Source organism: Populus alba, chromosome 15 (genome assembly GCF_005239225.2).
Source record: "Populus alba chromosome 15, ASM523922v2, whole genome shotgun sequence".
Taxonomy (NCBI): domain Eukaryota; kingdom Viridiplantae; phylum Streptophyta; class Magnoliopsida; order Malpighiales; family Salicaceae; genus Populus; species Populus alba.
The window spans coordinates 7,050,596-7,077,202 of record NC_133298.1 but is presented as its reverse complement, the minus strand read 5'-3'; the positions used below and the strand labels follow the sequence as shown (position 1 = coordinate 7,077,202).

At 32.2% G+C, this 26,607-nt stretch overlaps 2 protein-coding genes and 1 long non-coding RNA gene across 4 annotated transcripts; 1 reads left to right on the top strand and 2 right to left on the bottom strand.

Moving 5' to 3' along the window:
- Nucleotides 1–7,545: 7,545 nt before the first annotated feature.
- LOC118057188 (S-type anion channel SLAH2) lies at nt 7,546–11,633 on the top strand. 2 transcript variants are annotated; one of them, XM_035069690.2, is made up of 6 exons: nt 7,546–7,759; nt 8,689–8,879; nt 9,016–9,528; nt 10,008–10,778; nt 10,950–10,981; nt 11,072–11,633. In XM_035069690.2, the coding sequence occupies exons 2-6, from the start codon at nt 8,700–8,702 to the stop codon at nt 11,454–11,456; spliced, it is 1,881 nt and encodes a 626-aa protein (XP_034925581.1). In that variant the 5' UTR covers nt 7,546–7,759; nt 8,689–8,699; the 3' UTR covers nt 11,457–11,633. The 2 variants fall into 2 exon arrangements, with proteins under 2 accessions (XP_034925581.1, XP_034925582.1); XM_035069691.2 differs by having other exon boundaries at nt 7,547–7,759; nt 9,019–9,528.
- A 70-nt stretch (nt 11,634–11,703) lies between these two features.
- On the bottom strand, nt 11,704–12,779 carry LOC118057189 (uncharacterized). The gene is made up of 2 exons (XR_004688919.2): nt 12,129–12,779; nt 11,704–12,023 (listed from the first exon to the last, which is right to left on the bottom strand). It is a non-coding gene; the product is annotated as an uncharacterized lncRNA (long non-coding RNA).
- Nucleotides 12,780–21,457: 8,678 nt separating this feature from the next.
- LOC118057202 (probable membrane-associated kinase regulator 6) lies at nt 21,458–22,750 on the bottom strand. Its single transcript, XM_035069706.2, has 2 exons — nt 21,971–22,750; nt 21,458–21,851 (listed from the first exon to the last, which is right to left on the bottom strand). Exons 1-2 carry the CDS (start codon nt 22,629–22,631, stop codon nt 21,844–21,846), a joined length of 669 nt encoding a protein of 222 aa, XP_034925597.1. The 5' UTR covers nt 22,632–22,750; the 3' UTR covers nt 21,458–21,843.
- Between the last annotated feature and the right edge of the window lie 3,857 nt (nt 22,751–26,607).

Here is a 26,607-nt window from a genome sequence, read left to right as displayed (position 1 = left end):
AATAACAAATGTTTTGAGTTTTTTTTATTTGTTTAAAAATAAGTACTTGAATTAAATTGGATATTCCACACCCTCATGTTTTCCTTTTATTTTTTTATTTTTTTGTGAGTGTTGAAGTTGCTTTTTTTGATGTAACTATAGCTTAGGTAAACTTTATATTGTGCCATTTTGTTGAGAGGTGGGACAACCCTCAAAATGGATGCCAAATCAAATCAACTTGCTGTGGTGTTTTTGATGAAAAGCCAAAGCCTGTGTCCACAACTTTACAAATGACACGTTGTCAAATAACCCAAGTCAGCATCCACAACTTTCCAAGTAGATCTAAGATTAAGAAAAGACAATAAGATATATTTTTTTTTCAAAAAAAAAATAAAAATTTCCTCAAAGCTTTGTGTTAAATTAAGGAGCCAAATCCCACAACTCACGTCCAACATTTCTCATTCAAAGGAGGTTAGGATGTTTCCTGAGACTAAAGAAATCACAAATTAGAGCCAGCCAATGAGCTTTGGCCCGACCCACAAGCTGTAAAATCAAAATCTCCTGACTCCACTAGAAGCCAAACCAACTTAGCCACGTTGGCCCATCAAGGGATTGCCGACTGGCTGTTTTTGTTGTTAGCGTCGAGCACAAAATGGCAGCACCACCGCCGGAGGAGGTCAAAGTGGAGACAAAAGACAACAATGTGACAAGACCACCTTACTTTTACAGAAACAGTGGTCTGTAAAAGAAGGGCTCTAAAGCCACAAGAAAGTTGAAGCCTTCTCAACCACCCCAAGTGTTCCTTTTCTTGGTATTGTGCTCGAAGAAGTAAAGCACACAGTTGTGAAAACAATGGCCTCATCACTCTGTTGAATTTGATTTTCTATGCTCCGAGATTTTGAAATGCCAATCTTTTTTCTTGAATTCTAGAGAAGGACGGCAAGGCATATTAATGCTTAAAACAAAACTCAAAAAGGAGGAAGTAAATTGTGGATAAACATCAAACCACGAACCCAGCCTTTATCCATTCAATTGCAAAGTTGAAGTCCTTGTCGCCGTAATTATATCAGCAAGGTATTTGTCGTTAGTTGGCATGTTTAATTTAAAAAATTTAATCTAGAATTAAAACTTGGAATTACTTATATTATCTTGTGTTGATTTTTATTAATTAGAATGAAACAATAATATTCGAACTTGTAATCTTAGCGTTGTTAAGTTAAGTTTTAAGATATAATTTATATTATTTTTTTATATAAATTTTTATGTTATGAATTTGGCTGTAATCATTTACTAATGTATTGCTTCGATAAAATTGATTCTGGACTTAAATAGGGTTTGAGTTTGATTGAATCCATTAATGATACACGAGATATGTTCAAGTATCCATGTTTATTTGTGCTTATCTGAGATTATTCAATGTATCATTGCTCTGTAATTATTGTCGAGCAAAACGCCAGCTGAATCTACTCTCAATTGGCCGATTGTTGATTAAAAATGAATATTATTATACAAGTTATAATTAATCCACTCAAAAGCATTTTGATATGATGCAATGATTAAAGGTAAAGTTCGAACGACCACTTTTTCGTTTTTGTTTTATTGAATTGTGGAGGTGGAAATGGATGTTCCTGGAGCAAACCCGCCGCCGCCGCCGCCGCCTCGGAGACAAGTAACCTCTATAATTTTAATCCGTTCCCCATAGTTCTTTCCTTTAAGTAAAGTATATAAGATGAAAAAATAAAACAATTTACATTTGTCAAACAAATTTAATCAAAGTAATCTTAGAAAAAAATACGTGAATTATTTTAAATATATAATAAAAATTATAATTATACATAAAAGCATAAAACTTTCAGAATCCAAAACCATGAGATAAAAATCCAAGTATACACGAAGACGAGGAAGAGGAACATGAGAGTAAGGTAAAAGAAATAATATAAAAAAAGAAGATAAAACTAGGTTTAATAATAATAATTTGGTTAAATAAAACTAGGTTTGATACAATTTAAATGTTAACACAATCAAAATAAATAAATATCCAATTTAACATCGCTCAGAATCGGGTCAGATTATTTTGGACTTAATGAATTTGGTCAAATTATTGACCCTGTTTATATTTTTCTTTTGTATTTTTTTTAAAAGAAAAACAATAAACGCTACCAAATCACTGTAATTAAGTTAATGAGCTAGATTATTGTAAAGTGGAAAACAACGGAAGAAGAGGCCAGCTAATCCCATGTCTATGTTTCCAACCAAATATTAGGTTGGGCCCAATTCTATGTTTAAAGAGTATGAACCAACGTCTAGCCCATCAAGTTACCATGCCTTACAACTTTGGGCTTTAAGGGGACATCGTGCTTTTACTGGATTAGTCTATCCGAACTGGGCTATGGCTTAGCTTGTAAAGCCCACTATCGGTATTATGAGAACCGGTCCAAGTTAATGAAAAAACAAGGTTTTTTGAATAAAAAAAGATTTTAACCACTATTGTTATTTTTGAAATAAAAAATTATAATTAGATTGATTTGATATTATAGTGTAGATTAACTAGTTTTCAGACCACATTACAAGAAGTTTTCTTTTAAAAAAAAATGTAAAAAAAAAAAAAAAAAAAAAAAAACCTTATGCGGTTGCTGCACTGCACATGAGACCTTAACTTTAAAAAGCAGCTTGCTGCGCAAAAACACGTTCAAAAGAAGAGAAATTATTAGATATGTTACAGTTTTATTTCTAATATGAAGTGAAACCAAATTCAGCCCATTAGAGAAGGTGGAGATGGGCTGAACTTTACACAGTCAGATTAAACTCTTGATCTTTTTTATTGAGTTGATATAATCTAATCTTAGGGTGTGTCTTCTTGTTCCCTTAAATTAAAAAAAATATATTATTTTTTTTATTTAAATAGATTTTTTTTATATTTTTATATTGTTTTGATGTGCTGATATCAAAAATAAATTTTAAAAAATAAAAAAAATTATTTTAATATATTTTTAAACAAAAAACATTTTGAACCATCAATATTATTATAATTCCAAACACACTCTTAAATAGCCTAAATTCAAAGTCTTAGAGTGGGTTTGGAGTCGAGTCATAAAATCAAAATCCACTATAAGAGTTATCATTTAGATTATGGGATTATGTATAATTTAATTTGAAGAAATGATTTTTTAATGAAGTTATTTTTTCAACAATAAAAGTATATTTTAAGTTAATTTATACGTCAATCCAAATTAAGTCCCTCTTTAAGCTAGCGTATATCAATTTAAGTATATTAAAAAGAATTTAACAATTTGTCTAGATGATGGCTTCATGATTAAAACTTAATAAATCAACAAAAAGAATAAAGTAATGGATGGGGATAAACAATGCTAGATGGTCCTCACTAGGGGTGTTCACGGTCCGGTTCGGTCCGGTTTTAACATAAAAATTCAACCGAACCGGAAAAATATCATTTCTTGTAATATAACCCGAACCGAAAACCCACCTAATAAAATAAAAGAAAACTAAGGGGGGGCCGACAGATTAAATTATTGAAATAAGTTAATTAAATTGTTGAAATGCGTTTCAAAGGGGAGGGAGGTTCGGTTTAGTCCGGTTCAATCGGTTTAAGCTTTTTAAAACCGGAACCGAACCGGACCGGATGATTTTTTTAAAATTTTTAATCGGTTTATTCGGTTTTTTTATCGGTTCGGTTTTTTTCGGTTAATTTTTCTCGGTTTTCTCGGTTTAATCGGTTGGTCGGTTTTTTGAACACCCCTAGTCCTCACAATACATCACTTCAAAGATGTTGGACAATGCGGTAAAAATGCTATTTATCTAAAATTTAAATATTTTTTTGTTTAAAATTAAATTTTTTATAATGTTTTTTTTTTTATTTTGATCTACTAATATCAAAAATAAAATTTTAAAAATACATAAAAATATTATTTTAATATATTCTCAAAAAAAATATATATTTTAAAATATAATTTCAATTACATTTCAAAATAAACTCTTTCATAAGCTTGTGTAGCGTTGAAGATGTAGCTATGAGCTATAACCGAGTTTGAGAGTTATTTTAACTACTTTTATAATAGTCTTAAATGATATTTATTTCATATGCGAACTTTTATAATTGTTTGCAATAAATTCTATCATATGAGAAAATGAGATTAATTAGGAATTTTAATTAATATTTAATAAGTGCCTAAGATCTTTGCCTGTAAATGCATTAATATTGTTAGGATAAATTAATTTTTGGGCTAGCTAAAACCTTAGCCCATGAGAACAGAGCGACACCCAAATCTTTGTTTAAAAAACGAGAAATGATATAGAGCGTGAAAAAAAAAAAAAAAAAAAAAAATTAAAGAAGAATGGGAGCTCTGAATTCGGTCTCATGTCAAATTTCCATTAACTTTGAATTCCTCGACAAACCACCAATTGTCGCGTCTAGACTACTCTTCCATTTCATGAACCAGTATTCCAAGTAAGACTCCTAAAGGAATATATCCATGTTTTCTTTTGATATTTTCATTAATCAACAGAACATTTTAGATTTTCTTCTTCTTCTTCCTCTTCTAGAATGAGAGTATATATAGTTTTGATGATGAATATGATAATGCCTATTCAACATGTCTGGATCAGCCAGAAGATTGTGTGCCGGAGGAGCATGCACTTAAATCAATCAACGAGCTTGTAGAGCAGAGAGGAAAAACTTCACCAGCAAGGTTTGAGCTGTTAAGGAGAGGTTTGTTAATGAATACAAAGATTGTGTACTGATTTGTAGTTATCCCAAGAAAAATTACCATTGATCACGAACACCATGCACAATCCTTTAATTAAAAATAAAAGAAGAGAAAAAACTCGAACCATTCACAATGCCATGTACGGATGTGCTGATACCAGACACCATAATCGCTCGTTGTCAAATTTTATGGTCATGTAATTCTCAGGTTTTAGGTTCTGTCCACCTTTTGTCACCCAGCTTACTTACATTGTAACTTTAAGGGAAAATTACTTCGATTCTTCTTTGTTTAGATGTTCTTTTGATTTGTATGTATCAATTCTTTTAAAATTTATAATTTATATCCCAGGTTAACTCAAGTTTAATATTATGATGGAAAGAGCAAACTACCCTCTTTTATAATATCACCTCAGTAATATAAGCTAGAAATCAGTCAACATGAATGAAGGTGAATATTAGCTACATCTTTTATAATAATATTTTTGATTTGAGTATTGATAATGATAGTTGTAAAAATATTATTGGAAAACATACTACTAATACTTCTATAATAAATTTAAATGGATAAAAGCTATAGAAAAAATAAGGGTAATCCTATGTCTTAAAATACATCTTTTCATTATAAAATATAGGAATGAGACTTATTGTGATGTGGTAAGTATAGATGCGTGTATTTTGATATTAAGTAGGCTTTGATAATATATATATATGATGTAGATATACATTACTTAGATAGAAAGAATTTGTATAAAATTAATAAGGATAATATGATGTAGATATACTCTTGTATCTTTGAAAGGAAAGCCCAAACCCCAAGCTTTTAAGGTAGAGGAGAAGCAACTTGAGGCACCAGTTGTTCAAGTTGAATCCAGAACCATACACACGTAGTTTTCTAGCTTCGGTGACCAATGTTCTTAATGATAAACTTATTCCGAACTTAATAAATATCGATTTATTGGTTACAAAAATGTAGCCGCCCGTGGACTTTCCATTTCTTCCCCGAAATAGTGGGTTTTGGAAACAAATAAATTATGACATCTATGGCTGTATATGGGGACCAGAAACATCAATGTTCTCTCTCTCTATATATATATATATATATATATATATATATATAGACACACAAAAGCTTGGCTTGATGTTACCTGGTTTCTTGTTTTACTCGCTTTTTTCTTCTTTGCAGTGCTGAAATGACAGCAACTACTTGCTGCTCTTGACAACTCATTCTCTCGTATATTCCTCATATATTTAGCTATACAATCACTCTGTTTCATTCTTGCTCTTCAAATAATGATTTTATTACTCTCCAAATAATACCTCTATTTATAGATTTTAATAACCAGTATTCTTGCTCTTTTGTCAACAATAATGGCCACCTTTGTCAATAATTGATGCAGCTTTTTTTGACATTACCAGCTGTCACCAACAATCGATCCATTATAGTCTTTTTTCTTTGATAATAGCAGATCTTTTCTAGAGTAGGGCTGCGGATATTGGTGTTTATTAATAGCAACATCCCAGCAATCTATGGCTGTACGTGTGGACTCTAAACATCAATGTTCTTGTTAGAGATGCTATGTTACTCATGATGGTTTCTTGTTTTATAATTTCCAGACTGTCGAAGATTGACGGTGCAAGATGCTCCATTTATAATTAAATATTGGATAGAAGAAATATAGTTTACAATGAAATTCTTTGACTTTTCTGATTATTAATTTTGTAAACAGCTTTGCATTGGAACAGTAATATATCTGTCCCATTCAAGTAGTTTTCGGTTTGGTTTTGACATCTAAATGTTGTTTTTGTGGTCCCTTTGAATATCAATTGTCTTTCCATTTATTTGTTGAATTCTTATCACAAACTTAAAATCAAAGCTACCCTTTCTTAGTTGTTTTTATTACTTATTTTCCATAAACTTTCAATTCCAAAAGGAGCTCTCTCTGGGTTCGTCTTTAGATATAAAAGAGATGAAAATGACAGAGATATATCTTTTTATATTTTAAAAGTATAAAAGTTCATTTTAAAATTTTTCCTAGATTTATTTTACATTTTATCCTCTATTTTTTAACTAAATACATTATTTTTATCTTATTTTTATTGCTTATTTTATCCAAGAACACTAACTAAAATAACTTAGAGTCTTTTTTTCAAAGTCCTGCTCCTTGTGCTTAATATAGCATTAATTCTATTAAAATTAAATGGGATTTTCTTCTTAGTTAAAAAAAAACATGGTAAACTAGGGAGATGTGATTTAAAATCTAGCAAAATTTTTTTACGTTTTATAATCGAAGTAGAACTTACCTTGTTGATTAAATTATACTATTAATTTTCTTTAGGATGGTTGATAATGATGATAAATCATTGAAGCCATTATCATTGGAATTAAATTTGAAGTTTAGACAAAGTAAAAGTGAGTTTTTCGAATAGTCTTTTTAGTTATTCTAAGCTTAAATGTGCAATAGATTTATTAATGATATGATTATCTTCTTGAATTCTAGAATTCTAGTGGTCTAATAGGCTTGTAATTTAAGTCCAAATCTAGAGTTACATCAATATAAATATAAAAATGAAATATGTTCAACCGTGTTTTCTTCCCCCCTCCTCTTTCCCAAGTTTTTACAAGAAGAATAATGTTAGTGGCTAACGTATTATTACCTAACATATGGTGATTAGTATTAATTAACTAGCTTGAATTTGATTAACTTAGCTGCTTTGTCTATTTGCATGAACGTGTCATTTTCAAATAAGCAACACTACTCGTTATCAAAACAAGAGTGCTTTTGACGTAATGTTGTTTTTTATAGCAGATGGCTTGCCTTGAAGACTCTCTATATACAATGCTGTTTATTGTTGAAAGAAACGTGTTAGATTTTCTCATTTCTTCCTTCTCCTATCCACATAAGTCTGGTTTTCCTGTGCTTTTTTTGGGGAGCCGTCTGCTTTAAGAAGGAGAAAAGGAACACGGATTTTTGCTGCTGATTTTCTATTAGCTTAGCTCTGAGCTCTGCCTGTGTTTCTGATTAACTACGATTTTCTCAAGTGTGGCTGCTTGAGGAGGTAAGTATCGTGTCATTTTTTTGAAGTGTTTACCGATTTCTGGGATCCGTGTGCATGGTGCGTGCGTGTGTGTGTGTGTGTGTGTTAGCATGTCAGTGTACTTTTTTCGGTTCTAGCATGTGAAAGATCTTATGGTTGAAAATGGAAATCAGTTGTAGTTGTTGTACTTTGATTTGTTGAACTAAGCAATCTACTCAACAGTGATAAGATAAGATTTGTGGCTTCTAATTAGTAAAAAGCATACTGTGATATGCAGTCGTTGATGAAATGATTCATGTACTTTAGTATGGAGTTTGACATGGACAGTTTTGATCTGATATGTGCAAATCATCTTGAGCTAGCCTAGATGAAGATGCTTTATTTCCTTGTCATCAATTTCTCCATATAAGAAAAATCCAATATGCTTTCCTCCTGTCCTTTCTACCTTTCAATGTGAAATCAAAGAATAATTGGTTGGTATTTACAAGATGATCATTTTTCTTCTTTTGTTGGAACTGGAAAACTTTACTTATGTTTTGAGAGTCTGCAGTTTTTCCTTTTTTAATTTTCCATACTGGTCAAGACTATTGGATTGCTTGTCTGGAGATATTCTCCAAAAACATGGGACTGTCCTGGACCTTTTCACCAGTATTTCAAGACAATGAACCTGATAACCAAATATGGGAATGATGACTAACATGGATAAATATGTAGTTAGCAAGGTTTGATTTATGTGTTTTAGGTGCTGGTTCCAGTTACATTGTCATCTGTACCATTTATGTTCTTGAAGAGTCTACAATACAAAGATTGGCTTAGGGTTAATCGATTGACTGTAGTTTTTTTTAATTCTGATTTATATCTAAACAAGTTTTGGTATTTGTTAATTTGATTGAAAGATGAAATATGTTAGTTAAATAATTGATCTTTGTTGAATTCTACTATCCTTTCAGGGTAACTTTTTATGATGGAAAACAGCAGAAATGTAGATTTAGAGAAGCAGATTTTGCCAGAAGCACTTCCTGCGCTCATCCAATACATCACATCAAAGGAAGTGGAGGGCTTTGATGGCATTCAACTAAATAAAATCTTGAACAATCAGCTTCAACCAAGTGATTCTCAACCTTTTAGTTCATCAGCTATGGTATGATACATATATTATGATATGTTACGAGCCATTTTAGCCTGATTCTGCAGAAATTCTTGGGTGGTTTTGTGTTAATTTCCTTCTGCAGGGATTTGATGGTAAAGGCATAACATATTTCTTATGTTGGTTGTAGCAGGGAAGTGATACTGCTGCCTTTGAGAACCAAACTGATGAATCTCAACCCATCCACCTTCAAAGGAAGCATTCTGTTTCCATCAGCTTGCCAGCTTCTCCCATAGCAGCAAGCTCAAGGAAGGCAAAAAAGGTCCTTTTCAAAGAAGATGGTGAAAAAACCTTTGTTTATGGAAATCCAGATTCTTCTGCTGCATCTAAAATTGTCGATACACCACCTAAGCAAGTTAAATTCCACTCTCAACCAATGGCTAAGGGAACTGCTGCATTTGAGGTTGCACTTGACGTTCCAAACCATCCTAATAACCATCCCAGCTTGAAAAAGTTACAGGATAAAAGATACGATTCTTTCAAAACATGGTCTGGGAAACTTGAGAGGCAGATAACAAACGTACGTGTGAGGCCGCGAGAAGATTCAACAGAGAAGACTGCTGGCCCAAAAGCAGAGAAAGATGCTTTACCTGTAGACCGATACTTTGACGCGTTGGAAGGGCCTGAGTTGGAAACTCTTAGGGTATGTTCTTAGTGTTTACCTCCCCCAATCATTTAAAATAATTTCTTCGTAATCTGAGATCATCCAGTAAAAGGAAACTAGATGTCCACTTTGTGCCTTTTCTTTGTGGTATGAAATTATGATGCACATCTGTCTGTTGCTGCACTCCTAGCCTGCATTATAAACTGAGTCTATCTCGTCAGATTTCCAGGTTCACTGAAGTCACCAAATTATGATGCACATCTGTCTGTTGCTGCACTCCTAGCCTGCAATATGATATCTAATTATAGGAAAGATCTGGTTTGGTCAGATCTTTCATTCAAGTTAGCATGATCTCCGCGCATTATCTTTTGCCTTGGTTTTTAATGAATTGTCCTTCTATAACTTCTTTTCTCACATGTAGTTATTGATGCATTTTGTATTGCTAAATATCATACATATATTACTGCTGGTTAAGCTGAACGTTTCTGATCAACACTATGCATGCTGCTACTTTACAGCCTTCGGAACAAATAGTGCTACCAGATGATAATACATGGCCATTTCTTCTCCGTTTTCCCATCTCTTCATTCGGTATCTGTCTTGGGGTTAGCAGCCAAGCAATAATGTGGAAAACCCTGGCCACCTCTGCCTCCACAAAATTTCTCCACATAAGCATCTACGTAAATCTTGTCCTATGGTGCATCGCTGTTGCTCTTGTAGTCATCATTGGTTCCATATACCTTCTGAAAATGATTGTCTACTTTGAAGCAGTTCGTCGTGAGTACTACCACCCAATCCGAGTGAACTTCTTTTTTGCACCATGGATAGCTCTGCTATTCTTAGCTATTGGAATGCCTCCTTCCCTTGCCGAAGACCTGCATGCAGCGCTTTGGTATGTTCTCATGACTCCATTCCTCATTCTGGAGCTTAAAATATATGGACAGTGGATGTCCGGAGGACGGAGAAGGCTTTCAAAGGTGGCAAATCCTACAAACCATCTGTCGATTGTTGGGAACTTTGTGGGGGCACTGTTGGGTGCATCAATGGGATTAAAAGAAGGGCCTTTATTCTTCTTTGCAGTCGGGTTGGCTCACTATACAGTCCTATTTGTAACTCTGTACCAGAGACTTCCGACAAATGAGACACTCCCCAAGGAGCTCCATCCAGTTTTCTTTCTGTTTGTTGCAGCTCCAAGTGTGGCTTCCATGGCATGGGCAAAAATTCAAGGTTCATTTGATTATGGATCACGGATTCCTTACTTCATTGCCCTATTCCTTTATTTCACACTGGCGAGTCTCTGCCACTTAAGTTACCCTTATTTCTATCATACGTTATATTTCTGTTATGTACATTCTCATAAGCTATCAACTGTGTGAAGATGATCAGACTATATTGCTTTATTTTGCCATTTAAGATTTATCCCTTAACACTACTATCCTCTTTTTTTGGCAATTTTGCAGGCAGTCCGTGTTAATTTTTTCCGAGGATTTAAGTGAGTCATTGCCACTTGAAGTTGTTTTTTCTTTCTCTTACCATTTCGCTTCTGAGGTTTCCTAAATTTAACGATCTCTTGAATCTACAGGTTTTCATTGTCATGGTGGGCATACACTTTCCCCATGACCGGCGCTGCCATTGCGACCATCAGGTACTCGAATGAAGTCACGAATGTAGTCACCCAAGTTCTTGCCGTCATATTCTCAGCTGTTTCCACACTCACTGTATCGGCTCTCCTTGTATCGACAATAGTGCACGCATTCGTACTCCAGGACCTCTTCCCTAATGACATGGCCATCGCTATCAGCAACAGGAAACCAAGACAGCATCACCAGAGGAAGTGGTTCCATCTAAGACGTGGAAGCTCGGATGAAAATGAGATTGAACATTACTTAAAGTTCACAAACTCAGATGGTAAGGATATAGAATCTTCTCTACACCCCACCACTTCCAGCTCAGATAGTAGTCATTGAGTTTAGGTAAGTTTATGTAATGCGCATCACAGTGAGGCTTATGTTTCGCTTCCTTAGATGGTCCTTCGCCATTTTCTGAATCTTCAGCCTAGTCATGTAAGAAACTCATAATCTAGCAGTTATGACAGTTTCAATGAGCATGATGAATCAGAGAGGAAATGAAGATTTATGCAGTAAGAGTAGAGTGCTGTCCAAAGAAATAATAAGACGTGTGCTTGTATAGGATGAGTATCAGTAAAATCTATGCTTTTGCAAACAGGCTTTTCTGCTTTTATTAAAAAACAAAAACCAGCTAAATCAAAGAACCTAACTTTTGCCAAGACCATTTTACAATTCATATGCTAGAAACAAAAAATATTCAAATGTACAGAAAATTGTAAATAGAATAACCCCTGCCTTTTCAGCTGGACGAGGTGACCAAGTGCCTCATCAATGCAGCAATCTGGGTTGTGCAGATAGCAGGTTGAACAGCTTTGTTGGACCTTCAATGATTTTGAATGTTCAGGTTTAAGCTCCAACCACTTGCATAGACCCCAATTGAAGAGGACTAAGAAATAATAAATTGATCTGCAGTAGAGAGGACACCAATTCATTGGATTTCATCTTTTAAGAATTAAAGTGCTATACAGTACAGAGAATGTGACTAAACGTAGAGTCTTAGACAAACACTACCATTTCTAGTTGTGCCACAGCATAATTGACAAGACTAGGTGAAGTTGAAGCCACAACAACCTCCTCGTCTATTATCCCCGGCGACTAATGACAGACATGGTTTTGTCGACCACCATGGCCACCATTAGCAGTGATTTGATCTCCGACATAGTTTTGTCGACCACCATGGCCACCATTAGCAGTGATTTGATCTCCATTCGTCATCCTCTTTTCCTTGCGACCCAACAACCACCATCTCTGCCATTTTTCTAAGAAATTGACCCACACAACCCCTATGCCACTCTCTACTTGATCGATCACCACACCCAAAACCTAGCCTCCACGCCACTACCAGCCACCATATAAATCATCTCACAGGCCCACATAACAGTAGTAATAACAACAATACTAAGGAGAGAAGATCGATGGTGGGAAGGAAATTCAAACTTCAGGTGATCCAATCAACATGAGCAACAATGAGTTGCATTGCCGATATAGGAAGAAAGAGAAGAAGAAGATGCACTTGTTCCTACCCTTCAAGTGCCCCGAGTCTCATCGGAGCAAAGGTTCAAGCACCAGCAGCTTCCCTAACCCACCAACGCATCTTAGTCACGCGCCGCTGCAATCTTAGTTCCATCAGTATTTTTGTCACCCCCAGCCACTATACAAGTCGATTTTAAACCTCAAAAATAAGTTCTGGATAATTTTTAAAGTTGATACGGTAAATAAAAGGGTGAATAAGAAAATTTATTATTATTTTTTATATATAATTGTGTTTGTTGTTAATTTTATGCTATAAAGCATAAATCTTGATCTCATCGTTAAATTCAGTTAAGATTTATACATGAATTTTCAGATATATTTTTTTTATATTAAATTAAAACTTCATGTCAATTAGAGTTCTAAAAAGCGTAATGATATAATTTTATAACAATCTTTAATGGTCAATGATATAATTTTCAAGTGTATCAATAATTTTTTTAATGTTTAAAATTCTTTTTATATGAGGATTCATTATTTATCCTATATACACAAGCAAAGAAATTAAGGGGCAACAACTATTACAAAGATTTTCATGCTTATTTAAGAGAGTTAAAATTGATTTTGACCTGATTTTTTCTATTAAATAGTTTGAAACCAACAAGCATGATTTTTTATTCAATTATTTGATCAAACTGAAATTTTATTATAAATTTTCAAATGTCTAGTTTTGTATTGGGTTAAAATTTTAGATTAATCAGACATAGAAAAAACTTTGCGATAAGGTCTAGAAGTATTGTACAAGAATTTGTATTGGTTTTCTAGTTGGTTTATATATATATATATATATATATATATATATATATATAATTCTTTTATTAATTTTTTCAAAATTTCTTAAGATATATTTTTTTATTTAGTATAAATAGGGTTATTTAGCTTTTAGTTAAGTTTGCTTTACAACCATAGGGTTATTAGTTTCTTCTTCTTTTTTTTCAAATTTTTTTTTTCTAATAATGAAAGAATTCTTGCCACACTTGAAAATTATGTTGTTATCCATTAAAGATCATTGTAAAACTAATAAAGCTTCTAAAATTATCTTTTGGATATCCTTGCATTATTATAAAGAGAATCCTCCCTAAATATAAAGTCTACAAGTTAAAAGGCAACAAATAATAAAAGACATTGCATCTGCTGACCTGTAATACAATACTTTACCAAACTCTAATTAACTTGGAGTTTTAACTCAAAATATAACAATATGTCTAGAGACTTTTGGTAAAATTTTATTCTGATCCAACAGTCGAATTTAGAGTTATGATCGATAACAGAAAACTAAACGATAGACACAATTACTCTAGAATCCCAATTTTCTTATTCAACATTTTCTTGTATTATTCGATAATTCAAGGCTCAAAACCAAAACCTTAAGTACAAGCTAAATAATATTATTTATACTAGGCTAAAAAAAAAAAGCATCCTAAACAATTCTAGGAAAAAAAAATAAAAGAGTTATAAATAAAATAATAATAATAAAAAAGAATCTTAAAACAACTAGAAAAATAATACAAATTCTTACATAATAGCTCTTGGATCTTATTGTAAGGTCTTTTTGATGTCTAATTGATTTGAAACTTTAAACCAATATAAAACAAGACCTTTGGCAATTTATTGTAAAATTTCAGCTTTCGATCCAACAGTTGGATTGAAAACTATATTTGTTAGTATAAAATTATGCATTAGAAAAAAATCAGCACAAAACTAACGTTAACCCTCTTAAATAAGCATAAGAATCTTTGTAATAGTTGTTGCCCCTTAGTTTTCTTATAAAGTATGGAAACTCCCAAAAAAATCTACCATTAAATACAATAAGTCCTCATTTTCTTGTATAGCTAGGATAAATAAGAAATCCTAGTAAGAAAATAATTTTGAGACATTAAAGAAGTTCTTGTTGCACTTAGAAACTATATTGTGATTAATTATTTGAGGTTAATTAAAATGTATGAATAAAAATATACGAATTAAAAAAACTGTAATTTTTTAAATAAAATATCGTTTAATTTTAAATATAGATGAATTAAAAATTTAAATATTATTTGAGATTAATGAAATATATATGTGGGATGCCCAACCTAGAGGGTATTTAATTTTATTTGAAATTAATTAAATAAATAAATTAAATATATTCATCAACTTTTCAATTTAGAATTACTTTTTTTAATATCTAAAAAATACATTGGGAATGCTTGAAAAATCATTTTTTTTTTGTTAAATTTTTTTTATTAGTCTACGACAAAGCGCGAGGCAACCGGCTAGTTGTTTCTATCACTCGTGGAGTAACTAAGGATGGTATGGTCTAAACTTGGGCTTTATCATTCTAATGTGATATGAACAATTAATACATGATCCTTGTTAACATGTGATTTTTTTTATATAAAAAAATATGTGTTAATTGTTTCTATTATTGGCCAATCAATTCAGGATGATATGGTTTGGTATCAATCCTTGTCCTTTGAATGCTGTTAAATGTGTGATTTTGAATTTGTTTTCATCTTTTAATTATTTCTATTATTTACAAATCAACTCAGGGTGGTGAGGTTCAATCTCGGGTTATGTTCCATGTATTTTCTGAGTGGAAAATGGAATCGATTAGCATATATAACTAAAGTTTTCATTACAAGGCTATCATATTTCTAGGATGTGATTTATTTTTTTTAATATAATGTATTGATTATTCTTGTTTATCTAAGAATCAACTCAGGATTGACACATGATCTTTAAATGGGTCTTTTCCTAAGAAATTAAAAGAAATATGAAAATGGTTGATATATGATAATATTCTCTCTCTCTCTCTCTCTCTCTCTCTCTCTATATATATATATATATATATATATATATATATATATATATATATATATATATATATTTCAAGACTGCCCCCAACAATACATTTACTATCTAGGTAACCGCCTTTAAGAAGTGATGTCATCTATGGTGACAATATTTTTTTTATTTATAAATGTAAATATTTGTGAAAAACATAAAATTAATCTTTAATTATAAATATTATTTGTAAATATTCATTTTTTATTTAAATTTGAATTTCTATGTTTGAGTTGAAGTATGTGTGGATTTATTCTTTTATTCTTTTTTTAGAATACCATTTTTCATGATATGAGCAAATATAGGATTGCTCAATTTGATCTCAAATAGACTCGTTAAGTGTAGGTGATGATTTTTTAGGCTCATTTTAGTCAATTTATTTTTGAATATGCTTATGCCTCTCATTGATCACCATTTTTTTTTGGTCCAATGCCTCATGTTTTAAAATTAAGGATTAGGTCTTTCCATAAGATACATGTCCCAAATCACTAATTTATTATGTTTATTTTAATGATGACTATGTTGCATTTAGACAATGACAATAATGCTAGTGATGGTATTATCAATATTATCCTCATTGATAATAAGACAATGAGTGTAAAAAAAACATGAAAAGTGCTAAACTAAAAGAATATTGATTTAACTATATTGATTCTTTTAATTATAAGTTTACTGTTGTCACAAAGGTAGATATGTTTAAGAGTTATGTGGGCATAACATATATTGACAAAGCAAGTTTGAGGTTTGCAATTTATTACTTTAGAAGCCAATGTAAGCAAAATAGTTTATTAAATTGTTGTTTCTTATATAAATTGTAAAATGAAAAAAATTGAAGTTGATATCTAAAAATATTATACACTTGAAACAAAAAAGAAGAAAAATAGAAACCAAATGGATTAAATGTTCTTGGCCATGAGCCATGTCTACTAAATGTTCATTGTGATAATCAGCACCTCTAGTTGGCTGCAACATCATGTCTTTCTATCTCTTAAAAAACATCGAAAATGTAACTCATTGATATTGACCCTGTCTTAATGCATGTATATTTAAGAGTGGTGCAAGTTCTGCAAAGGGAGAAGTTTTATGTATTATTTCGTTGTCTGAAAACTTGCTACATTGACCCTAGTATGAGTACATCCGACATTAGGCATGATCAATTAAGTTGTTCATTTAATCATGAGAGATAGCTTATCTGGTCAGGTTTTGAGTTTGCTTCTCAATAATCATGGGTTCAAGTCTTTTCAAGATCACTAGAGGCTCATATGATTATTAACTTTAAGACCCGTGAGATTAGTTAAGATGCATACAAAATGCTACAAACACCAATATTAATAATAATAAAAAAATAAGTTGTTAATTTTTGTTGGTTTCTTGTCATTACATGCTTCATTTCTCTAAATTTGTGTGAAACTGGAATGGGCATTGATGATACAATATCCCACATCAGCATGGAGTTGTAGGCTACACGCCTTTTCAAAGTAAAACCCACTGCAAGGTTATGAGCTCTAATGGGAACAATACTTCGTGAGGGGTCTAGTGGATTTTGGTCAACATCATCCTATCTAGGGAACAAGGGCTACTACATGTTCTTGGATCCTAAGCCCCTCGACTAGAAGGGCTATGATGATACTAGCATCCACGGTGGCTAGGAGTCTAGGGCTTGGACACCTTTTTTGTTTCACATACCACCCCTTTCTCTTCAAGAGGCACATTTTCTAGACAAAACCTATCGCGGGGCTATGAGCTCGAACGAGGAATAATACGTCTTGAAGGAATAACCATGTAGCGAATTTTGACCAACATAATCAGATATCATTATGACTGTTAACACATCTTAATTCTCTATCATGTTCAAACATTTATTCCATCATCCATGTTCATCATTGTACTGCTACTTTAGCTGCAGCCAGTGCCCACAACAAGGCTATAGCCTCTACGAGGCTAGAAAGGAAGCATGTTTGCCATGAAAATTTTGGTCAGTAGTAGCTAAGAATCAAACTCTAACATCTCCATGATTGCTGGTCTGCAATGGTGTTGAGTGTGAATTCTGTCCACTGATCTGTGTAGTCCTAAAACGACCACTCCAGCGCAACCAGCCGTGTAATTTGTTTGTAGGTCATTTGTCCTTCTATAACAAGGTTCAGTTTTCACATTGAATCCAGCGTCCTAAATATCCGAGGACATAATTGAAGAAGCTCCATGTCCTCATCTTTGAATCTATATGCAATGTCTAGATGAAAACCAGTACTGCTATTATGACATGGAGTGTCTTGCCAGGAGATACAATTACCGAAGAATCGATAGCAGCGACAAGTAGCATGCATGATGTCTCGGTCCCCACAGCCATAAGAGAAACAAAAGTTATGAAGTTACCCTTGCTTTTGTGAAGAAGCAGAAAATCCAACTAGAAAAACAAAACGAAGTAGATAGGAACAGAAAAATCAATGTAATCAAGCTTTGAACTTCTCCTAGCACAGTTTGCCATGGTCTCCCTATCCTACCTACTGACATGTGATGAACCCTTCAATCGTTGCCAAATTCTGCTTCAACCCTGATGGCCTATATTTTGCCAGCTATGCTCGGTTAGGATACTCCGTAATGGATTGAATTTTAGAACTAATTTTTTTTGTAGCGTAAAATAATGATGCTCAAGTGATATAAATTTATTTAAAGAACAAAAAAAATCTATGAATCGACATCATAAAATGAGAATCGAAAACAATAATGATTGTCAATCCTCCATAATTAAAAAGTAGAATGATGAAATGAGAAAAAAAAATCTATGAAAAAAAATCTTAAAAAACAAAACTCTAACGAAGCTAGGTGAGGTCGCCAAAAACTTGCGAGTAGAATTATATGAACGGGGTAATCTAATAGAAGGTAAAAAAAAAAAATACAAATTTAATTTTAAAAAGAGTCGAATTTTGAAGGACAAAATCAAAAAGGATAAAAAAAAAAAAAAGTAACCTAAAAGAACATGGGCTGCTTGGACAAACTTTCTACCTAGATCATGAGATAGGGATGACTTAATTGAAAAGAAAAATGAAGAAAATAACGAAGCTTATTTTTTAAAACAAACAACTTCGAAGGATGTAATTGGAAAAGAAAACAATGTCAACTTGTGTTAACTTTTCAAACTCATGATCCTAGTTAGTGACTAAACTAGATGCATTACATCTTGAAAGCCACTACTTTAAAACTTGACTCGATCTGATGGGTTGACTCATGAATCAAGTGACCTAGGGCTTAGAGTTGGCCAAGTTTTAAAGGAAATTGGAGGAGAATTAATCTAATATAAGACAATTAAAAACCCAGGTTGCCCATGTCCTAGTTAACCCGGGGCAAATTCAGTTAAAATAGGGTCAAAATCCATTGACTATTTTTTTTTTCTTTTCAAAATGGTATAATCTTTACCTTTTAATAAAACAAAAAAAAATTGATTGACTTAGGTGCACTCGAGTCAACCCACTCAACCTGTGACCCGATACTTGTCTCAAATTAACTCTCGGATAAGGCCTAAAAACAATGGAAAAAACTAAGGAGACCAAATCCTAATAAATCAAATGTCGACTAAAGAAAAAAAATAAAAAAATAACAATTAAAAGAAAAGGAACCTCATTTGAAAAAAAAAAAAAAAAAAAAAAGAGGATAATTTGAAATTTTGAATTGAAGGGAAAAATTGAAAAAGAAAGGATCAAATTAACAAATAAATCCGTAATAAAATAAAAATAAAAATCAAGAGAATAAGGATGAAATTAAAAACAAATTAAAAATTAATAATAGGATTAAGAATTAAAATTAGAAATCAAAACATTAAGGAATAATTTTTAAATATTATTAGATTTTCAAACACTACCTTGAAATGTGGTTTTTAACTATTTGAAGACAACCACATACACCTTCTAAAGGGCTTGAGTGCATCCTAAATTTTGGTGTGTGCAATGCATAGGCCAGCTGCTTTTCTATGATTTTTTAACTCCCCACCCCCCAATTTCAACATTTTAGCAACTACATTGTGCCAAGAAATAGAAAAGGGCAAATATTGTTAAGAAAATTCAATTTTTAGGAGTATTTTAGATATTACACTGTACAAGTAAAAGGTTAAAAGTTGTTTTTACCCCATCGAATCTTGTAATTAAAAATGTGTCCCGTAAAAAATATAATATTACTCTTGAAAAGCATGTTGGAAGCCATTTCTAAGGGGACCAGGTACTCTCATTTCTCAGCTTTATACCAGATAGAATGGTCCCTGAAGATTGGTCTAATTAAAAAAAGAAAACGCACTCATCAAATCACTTGTGTTTACATAGTTTAAATGTTTAGCCATTGAAGATTTTTATCAGATAATGGTCGTTGTGCTATATATAACAGCCATTATTTAAAACTGTGCTTGGTTAGGGTTTCAGATATAATTAGACATGGTTTAAGATCATGATTTAGCCTACTTTTTCTTGTTTTTTATATTCTACTGGCTAGGAGTGGACTTGGTTGCTTGGATCCGAGACAAAACTTGTGAGAGCTAAGCATTATCAAATGATGTAGCTGCAACTCTAGCTTTCTTTTAGTAATGAGTTAGCACCATCCATGATAATTCCCAACTCTGGTCATTATGGATCAACTTTTTTTCAATTTGGTCAAGAAAGAAGCTGTCACTGCACAATTACAGAGCACAGAGAAATGTATGCTACAATGCTACAATACCAATGATTGTGCTAGAAAAATCAGCCTCGAGGAATGGAAGTTTGCCCTAGAATGAAGCAAGTGTTTACTTTCCTTGGAATTTTCACCTTCATTGCACCTTGCTTTAGTCTTTACTTGATCAGTTGGCACCATGCTACACACAAGAAAAGAATGGGAGTTTTCTTCATAGAATAAGTAAACGTTGGTCTCCTGCAGCATATATTCCGTTCTTTTCCACCATCAGGAGACCTGCTTGCCGGAGAAATATCTATCAATAATGTTGAAGAATTTCTGGTCCAAAACCTGTCAACTGTCAAGAAATCGATCAAACTTTGTCTTTTTTTTAGTGGGAATCAAGAACTTGCCTGATGATATTCGAATAATCAGCAGTCAAAGCTTAACCAATCAGTAAAAATTTGGCATTGTGCTCTTTCATTTGTGTCACAGGCCATGTCAGATAATCTTCAGCTCGTAGATTTAAAAGTTAAAACAAAAGAATGGCTGCTGGGACAGGACAAAAAAAGTAAATAAAGAAAGAAAATCTAGCTTGTGAGAAACAGAGAAAGAAAAATAGTCTGATACCAGTTCTGACAGAGACACAAAGTAGAAGTAGAATCTGCCTGTAACTGCAATTCAATTTTCCTACCAGATATCTAATTTCAAGAAATCTTGGAAGAACTTCCTTAAATATGGTCAAATTGTTATAGATTAACTTCTCCCGTAATTGCATTCCACGCCAATTGATCTTTTAAGGCAATTGAAAATCCTTCATAGTAAACTAACATTGAATTCTTCAACATTTAAATGCACAAGTTAAAGTAGTTGAGAAGATTATTTCTACAAGCAAGCGTGTTGGAGAGAAAAAATCAAATTTATTTGATTATGTAATCTAAGTTACGCAACGGTCGAGCAACACCAGCAGTTCTTCTTCTCTTTTTTTTCCCTTTTTTGTTTGCCTAAACAATTAAGCAACAACAGTAAGTAAATTCACCGAGTAAAACACCGATAAATCCAAGCTATACCAGGTAAAAAGATTGAACCCAGGAAGGGCACCTCAACTTTATATCCCTGAGGTTAATTCATCCCTTTCCATCAGGCTAATCCTAGTGGGGCTTTCTCGACCGTCGTTGTCCTGGAAGGCTCAACAACATGGTCCAGTGCAGGCATTTAGACATCTGAAAATGTTTATCGATAATTCTTAAAGGCAATGACAGTATGGTACAAATCTAAAAGAAAAAGGTGCCCTGAAGACAACTTGTGGAATTTGAAATTTGAAACAATAATAGAATTGAAATATAATGGAGATATTTAATGAATAGAATAATCATGTTTCCACTAAAAGAGAACTATACAGAAATATGGGAGAGAGTCTTTGTAGCTGGTAGCTTTTCTCCCATGAAGGAGAAGACAAAAACAGAACAAAATTTAAAATTTATCCTTAAATTCTTCTTCTTCTTCTTCTTCTTCTTCTTCTTCTTTTATCTCCCTCATGGCCCGACCATCCACGCAACTTCTAAATATTTCTTTATGAGAAAACAAATTTACATTATCCTCACAGAAGAGTAGAAGAAAAGAACAAGAAACAAGTGGTTGCTGGTCTTTCTTTATTCGTCTCTCATTTTCTTTCCCATGTGAATATCAACATTGCTGCTTTCTTTTCTTCTTTTCGACTCCTTTGTACAGCAACCTCGATTTATTTCCCTGAAAAAAACAAATAACAAAGAATGTAAAAAAAAACCCTGATAATTATGAAGTGACAATCATGGCAGGATAGAGATTTGAAAAAGGAGATAATCATAACTAGGTGAAGATTGACTTACCATTTGATCTTTTGCAATGGAGAACTGCCTCATAAATAGAGCTCTCAGAATCACAAGATCTTCGCCAACAATCGTCGACAGAATTAGCTACACTGATTCTTGGAGATGTTTCTGCTGAATATACCCAGCTGTTCATTACCTGAACTTTTGAATCAATATTTTCAGCTCTAGAACTTGACCTGTGGCCTCGAAATCTTCGATAAAATGGCCTAAGAAAATCCAAGTACTTCTGAATTATTTGCTTTGACACTCTCCTGCACCTTCTCAGTGAAGAGCAGCGACGAGGTTTACAACCTGAAACCACAGTTTTTGGGGGATGTGAAGAGGTAGGAAGGGCTGCGGTTGAATCTGAGACTTCATAAGGCTCTATCGTTAATGGATCGACAAAGAGAGGCATGACATAGCCATTGGAGAAGAGCTCGTCAGCATGAACAAGAGTAAGAGGAGATTGTGAAACGGGGAAGTCAAATTTGAAGTCCTGAGAATTTCTGAAGAATCTCTTCGATGGCGGCATTCTTGGGTCCATCTCGATGAATGAAGCTTCATCTGATGCATCAAGCGAGGCCCTGAAAGAACTGTCTAGGCTTTCCAGAGATGGTTTCAGGTTAGCTAACCAACTATATGAAAAGCTTTCAATAGAGAGAGGCTGTGAAGCTTCCATTGGGATCACTCTTGGCAAGATATTTAGGAAAAGAGAGCAGACAAGATTGCAAGAAATATTAAGGAGGGGAAGAGAGGTACAGTAGGTATATTAGCAAAGGTCCTCTACCATTAGATTAGAATATATCAAGGCATATATATATATACATATCCTCTCTATAGCAATTGGGTATGTGGCTCTTGCAAAGGACACAGTGACGAAAGAAGTTTATTATAAGTTAAAACATTTATAAATAAAAAATACTATAATTATAAAAATTATACAAAATATTTCAAAATATTTAATTTTATTCATCTATGTCTTATTTACCAAGAGGCTATTATAAAATAACTAGAAAATCCTATTAGCACTTATTAGAAAAATAAAAATAAGTGTTTTTTTCAAATAAAAAAACTAGAAAAGTAAATAATACTGAAAGTATAAAAAAAAATTATAAACTGAAAAAAAAATAATAAAAAAAAAAATAAAATAATTTATTTTCTCAAAAAGCTTTTCCATTAGTTTTTTTATATTGAAAAGATCTCATTCTTATATTCAAATTGTTTATTGACCTTCTTAATAAAAAATAATGCATCCACCATGAAAACTTCTAATTAATATAATATTATTCAAGTAAAACCTATTGAACAAAAAAAACTCAATTATTTTTAGATGTGATTATTTTATCATGGATCCCTAATATTTTTTGTGCAGATCATTTTATTATAAATCTCTAATACTTTTATGTGTCATTTATTACGAGTCTCACCATCAAAATTTTCAATAATAACATATAATAATTAATTATCAAAAATCAATAAAGCTTTGATATCAAGTTACGTAATTAAAAACGAATGATATCAGGATTTCTTACATGTTAAAATTTTTAAAGATTAAAAGTACCATAATAAACTCAAAATACTTAATATATATATATATATATATAAAGTAGAAAACTAGCAAACTAGAAAAATTATTCCCAGCAAATAAATAAATAAATAAAACTAGAAAAGTATGATAATAAAAAAAAAATAAAAAATAGAAAAAAATAAACTAAGTAAAGAAAATATATAATTTAATTTCCTAAAACAATTCTTTAGAAATTAAGAAAAGGGAAAGAAAAACAGAAACGTGTGCCCCCTAGGCAGTACCCATTATGTACTGTTTGCATCTATCTTTTACCCACCAATTTCCCAGGTTTATTAGAGCATCTCCTAATAAAAAAGCTAAATAAAAAGCTAAAAATAAAAAAAAAATATTTTAGTTTTTTTTTGGTTGTTTTGCATATTCTAAGGGGAAAGCCAAACAAAATGTTAAAATGGCTTTTCTCTTCCACAAGTGTTATTTCTACATATCTCTTCAAAGAGCCAAAACCAATAAGGTGGGACCACTACAAAAATAAACCAATTAAATATAGCCATGTGGAAAAAAAAAAATAACATCAAACTTATTAAAAAATAATAAAACACTTGTTTCTTCCACTCCAATATAAATGGCTCTTCAAATGGTTTTTTTTATTGGAATAAATATGATAAAAAAAACTATATTTATACTATTTAAAATAGTATTTTATCAATTTAGTTTTTTAAAATAATATTTTGCATTGAAGATACTACTTGGTTAGAAGTTGCCACAAGCCAATGATACAGGTGTGGACCATTGGGGTGAGCTAGTCATATCGAAACTTGATCCTAAAAGGACTTGTTAAAAGCTGTTAAGGTCTGTTGGAACATCGACATCAATTACGCCATTCGATTCAAAAGTCGAAGTCATTAAATTCGAGAATGATTTATACGATATTTCTAACAAATTGATCCCCTTATTATGCACTTCAGATTAAATCCAAGAGACGCGGCAACAAATTGAGTTTTTGTTTGTGCATCCCCACTTGTTTTTAAATTACTGGTCATTTAAAAAAAAATAGATTAATGTTAATTTAAGTTTATTTGGATGATTCTATATATTAATATTTTAAAAAAAAAATAGGAGTATTTTTAACCCCAAAAATACTTATTACTACAATATTAAACACACAAAATTAATATTAAACTAGAACTTTGGAATGGTTTATATTTTATTTCTAACCAATTAAACATAAATTAATAAATTTATCAAAAAATTCTCTTAATCTAATAATTAAAGTTAACTTGAACAGATTTATACTAGTTTGTACTTGATTTTTATTAAATAAATAAAAATAATAAGATTTAAACTTGTAATTACTTAATTATTAAAATTTTAATATCATATTAAAAAAATTAATTTAATCACAAAATTTAAGCTACTATAAGATATCACAAATATAATTTATGATGAGTCAGCTGGTTCATGCACATCCTCTAGCCAACTGAAAGGAGTCATCTAGAACCCTAGCTAACGCAAAAGGCATGCAGAAAAAGTGAATGTGTTGCTTGACACCATGTATCTAGCAAGCCCATGCTCTAAAGGGAGCAATTAATTAGTCTTTTTTTGAGAAACGGGTAAAGCCACTCTCTCTATTGTTTATCCAAGCTGCTGCTAGAGCTACAGCATAAAGGCAGTACAATCATTACTGTGCTTTGAATGTTTCTCACAAACATATATTCTATACTGTTTTCAAAGAAAGTCAACATTGCCTGGCCTGCTTTAGTGTTGTCATCTTCTTTAACTGATGCATAATTCTGATGCTCGCAATGCTCACAATAATAAAGCACGTCATTTAAAGAATCTATTACGATGTCCGAGCTCTGCTCTGTGCTCCGAGCTGCATCGCCAAAGCGAGTAGGCCCTCGAGAATCAATGCTACTAGGCTCCAAATTGACAAGTGTCTCTAACCTTATCGACTCAAGAGAGATTAATGTCAAACGACTTTATGAACCAAGAACTTCGGTTTACAACATTTCTGCCCTTGGATCATCAGTTGAACAAGATGCAATTGAGATATCAAACAGGAGAGAAATGGTTAGAGAAGAGAAACCATCACTAGGTTTCTCTCGGGAGTAGAGACTTCGAGCCTTTTCATCCACTAGCAGTCCGAGCGGTGGTGACTTCGAATCTTTCTAAAAAAAAAAAAAAAAAGCTTAAGAAAGTAGTGTCATTTTCACTCGGAACCGTAACTACATGTTTTTTACAGAGAACGTTATAAAAACAAGAGTAACAGACAAGGGTCCCCTTTGGCTGTCGGAGAATGAAATGGACAATGACCAAGGTCTGTGGGACAAAAGCCAAAAATAGAAAGTGACTTGAAACCAATTGGTCCCCCCTATGACATCCTCTCCGAGGCATTGCGCAAACAATCACTAGATAAAGCATTCAAACATTTGGAAAGGATCGAGCGGTTAAATTTCAAACAGAATACTTTATGTTCGAGGTTACTGTCCTGATCTCTACTCTCTATGGAAATTCTGTCAAATAACCACAGCTTGAAATTTTCATAGATTTATCATTAGTTTTGCTACTATGTGGTAGAAAATGTTGTCTCCAAACATCCATAAATGGGATTTTGTAATAGGCAGCAGGAAAACATGAAAGTGAAAGCAACTAGTTGAAATTTAGTAACACACTATTGTGCCCGCACTTTGCTATAGAGCTCAACTATTTTTTTAATGTAAAAAAAGATGTTCAGATTATTAAATGGAATAAAAATAAATAAAAAATTGTATCATAACAAATTTATATTCATATTAATTAAAGTTGAGTCAATCTAGAATATTACGTCAATCCTTGTAACTCAATCATATGATTAAAATAACACAATAAAAATAAAACAAATTATAAAGCTTTTTTTTTATATAAAAAAAACTAGTATTACCTTTTCAAATATGTAACCCGAGTCATTAGATCCAAAACATCTAATCTTAAAAAAAAAAAAAAAAACATGAAGTACAGCTCCTAACAAATCATATATTGAATGAGAAAATTTGAAAAAAAAAATTTAATTGTTCAGAAGAACTTAAAAACTAGCAATTAAAAGAATGAGAGTCAAAATTAAAATACAAAATAAAAGTTATATTTAATT

Coding starts and splice junctions, on each gene's coding strand:
- LOC118057188 (XM_035069690.2), top strand. CDS start 8,700: ATGATGGAAAACAGCAGAAATGTAGATTTAGAGAAGCAGATTTTGCCA. Junction 9,529..10,007: donor CTGAGTTGGAAACTCTTAGG/GTATGTTCTTAG, acceptor GCTACTTTACAG/CCTTCGGAACAAATAGTGCT. Junction 10,779..10,949: donor TATTCCTTTATTTCACACTG/GCGAGTCTCTGC, acceptor GCAATTTTGCAG/GCAGTCCGTGTTAATTTTTT.
- LOC118057202 (XM_035069706.2), bottom strand. CDS start 22,631: ATGGAAGCTTCACAGCCTCTCTCTATTGAAAGCTTTTCATATAGTTGG.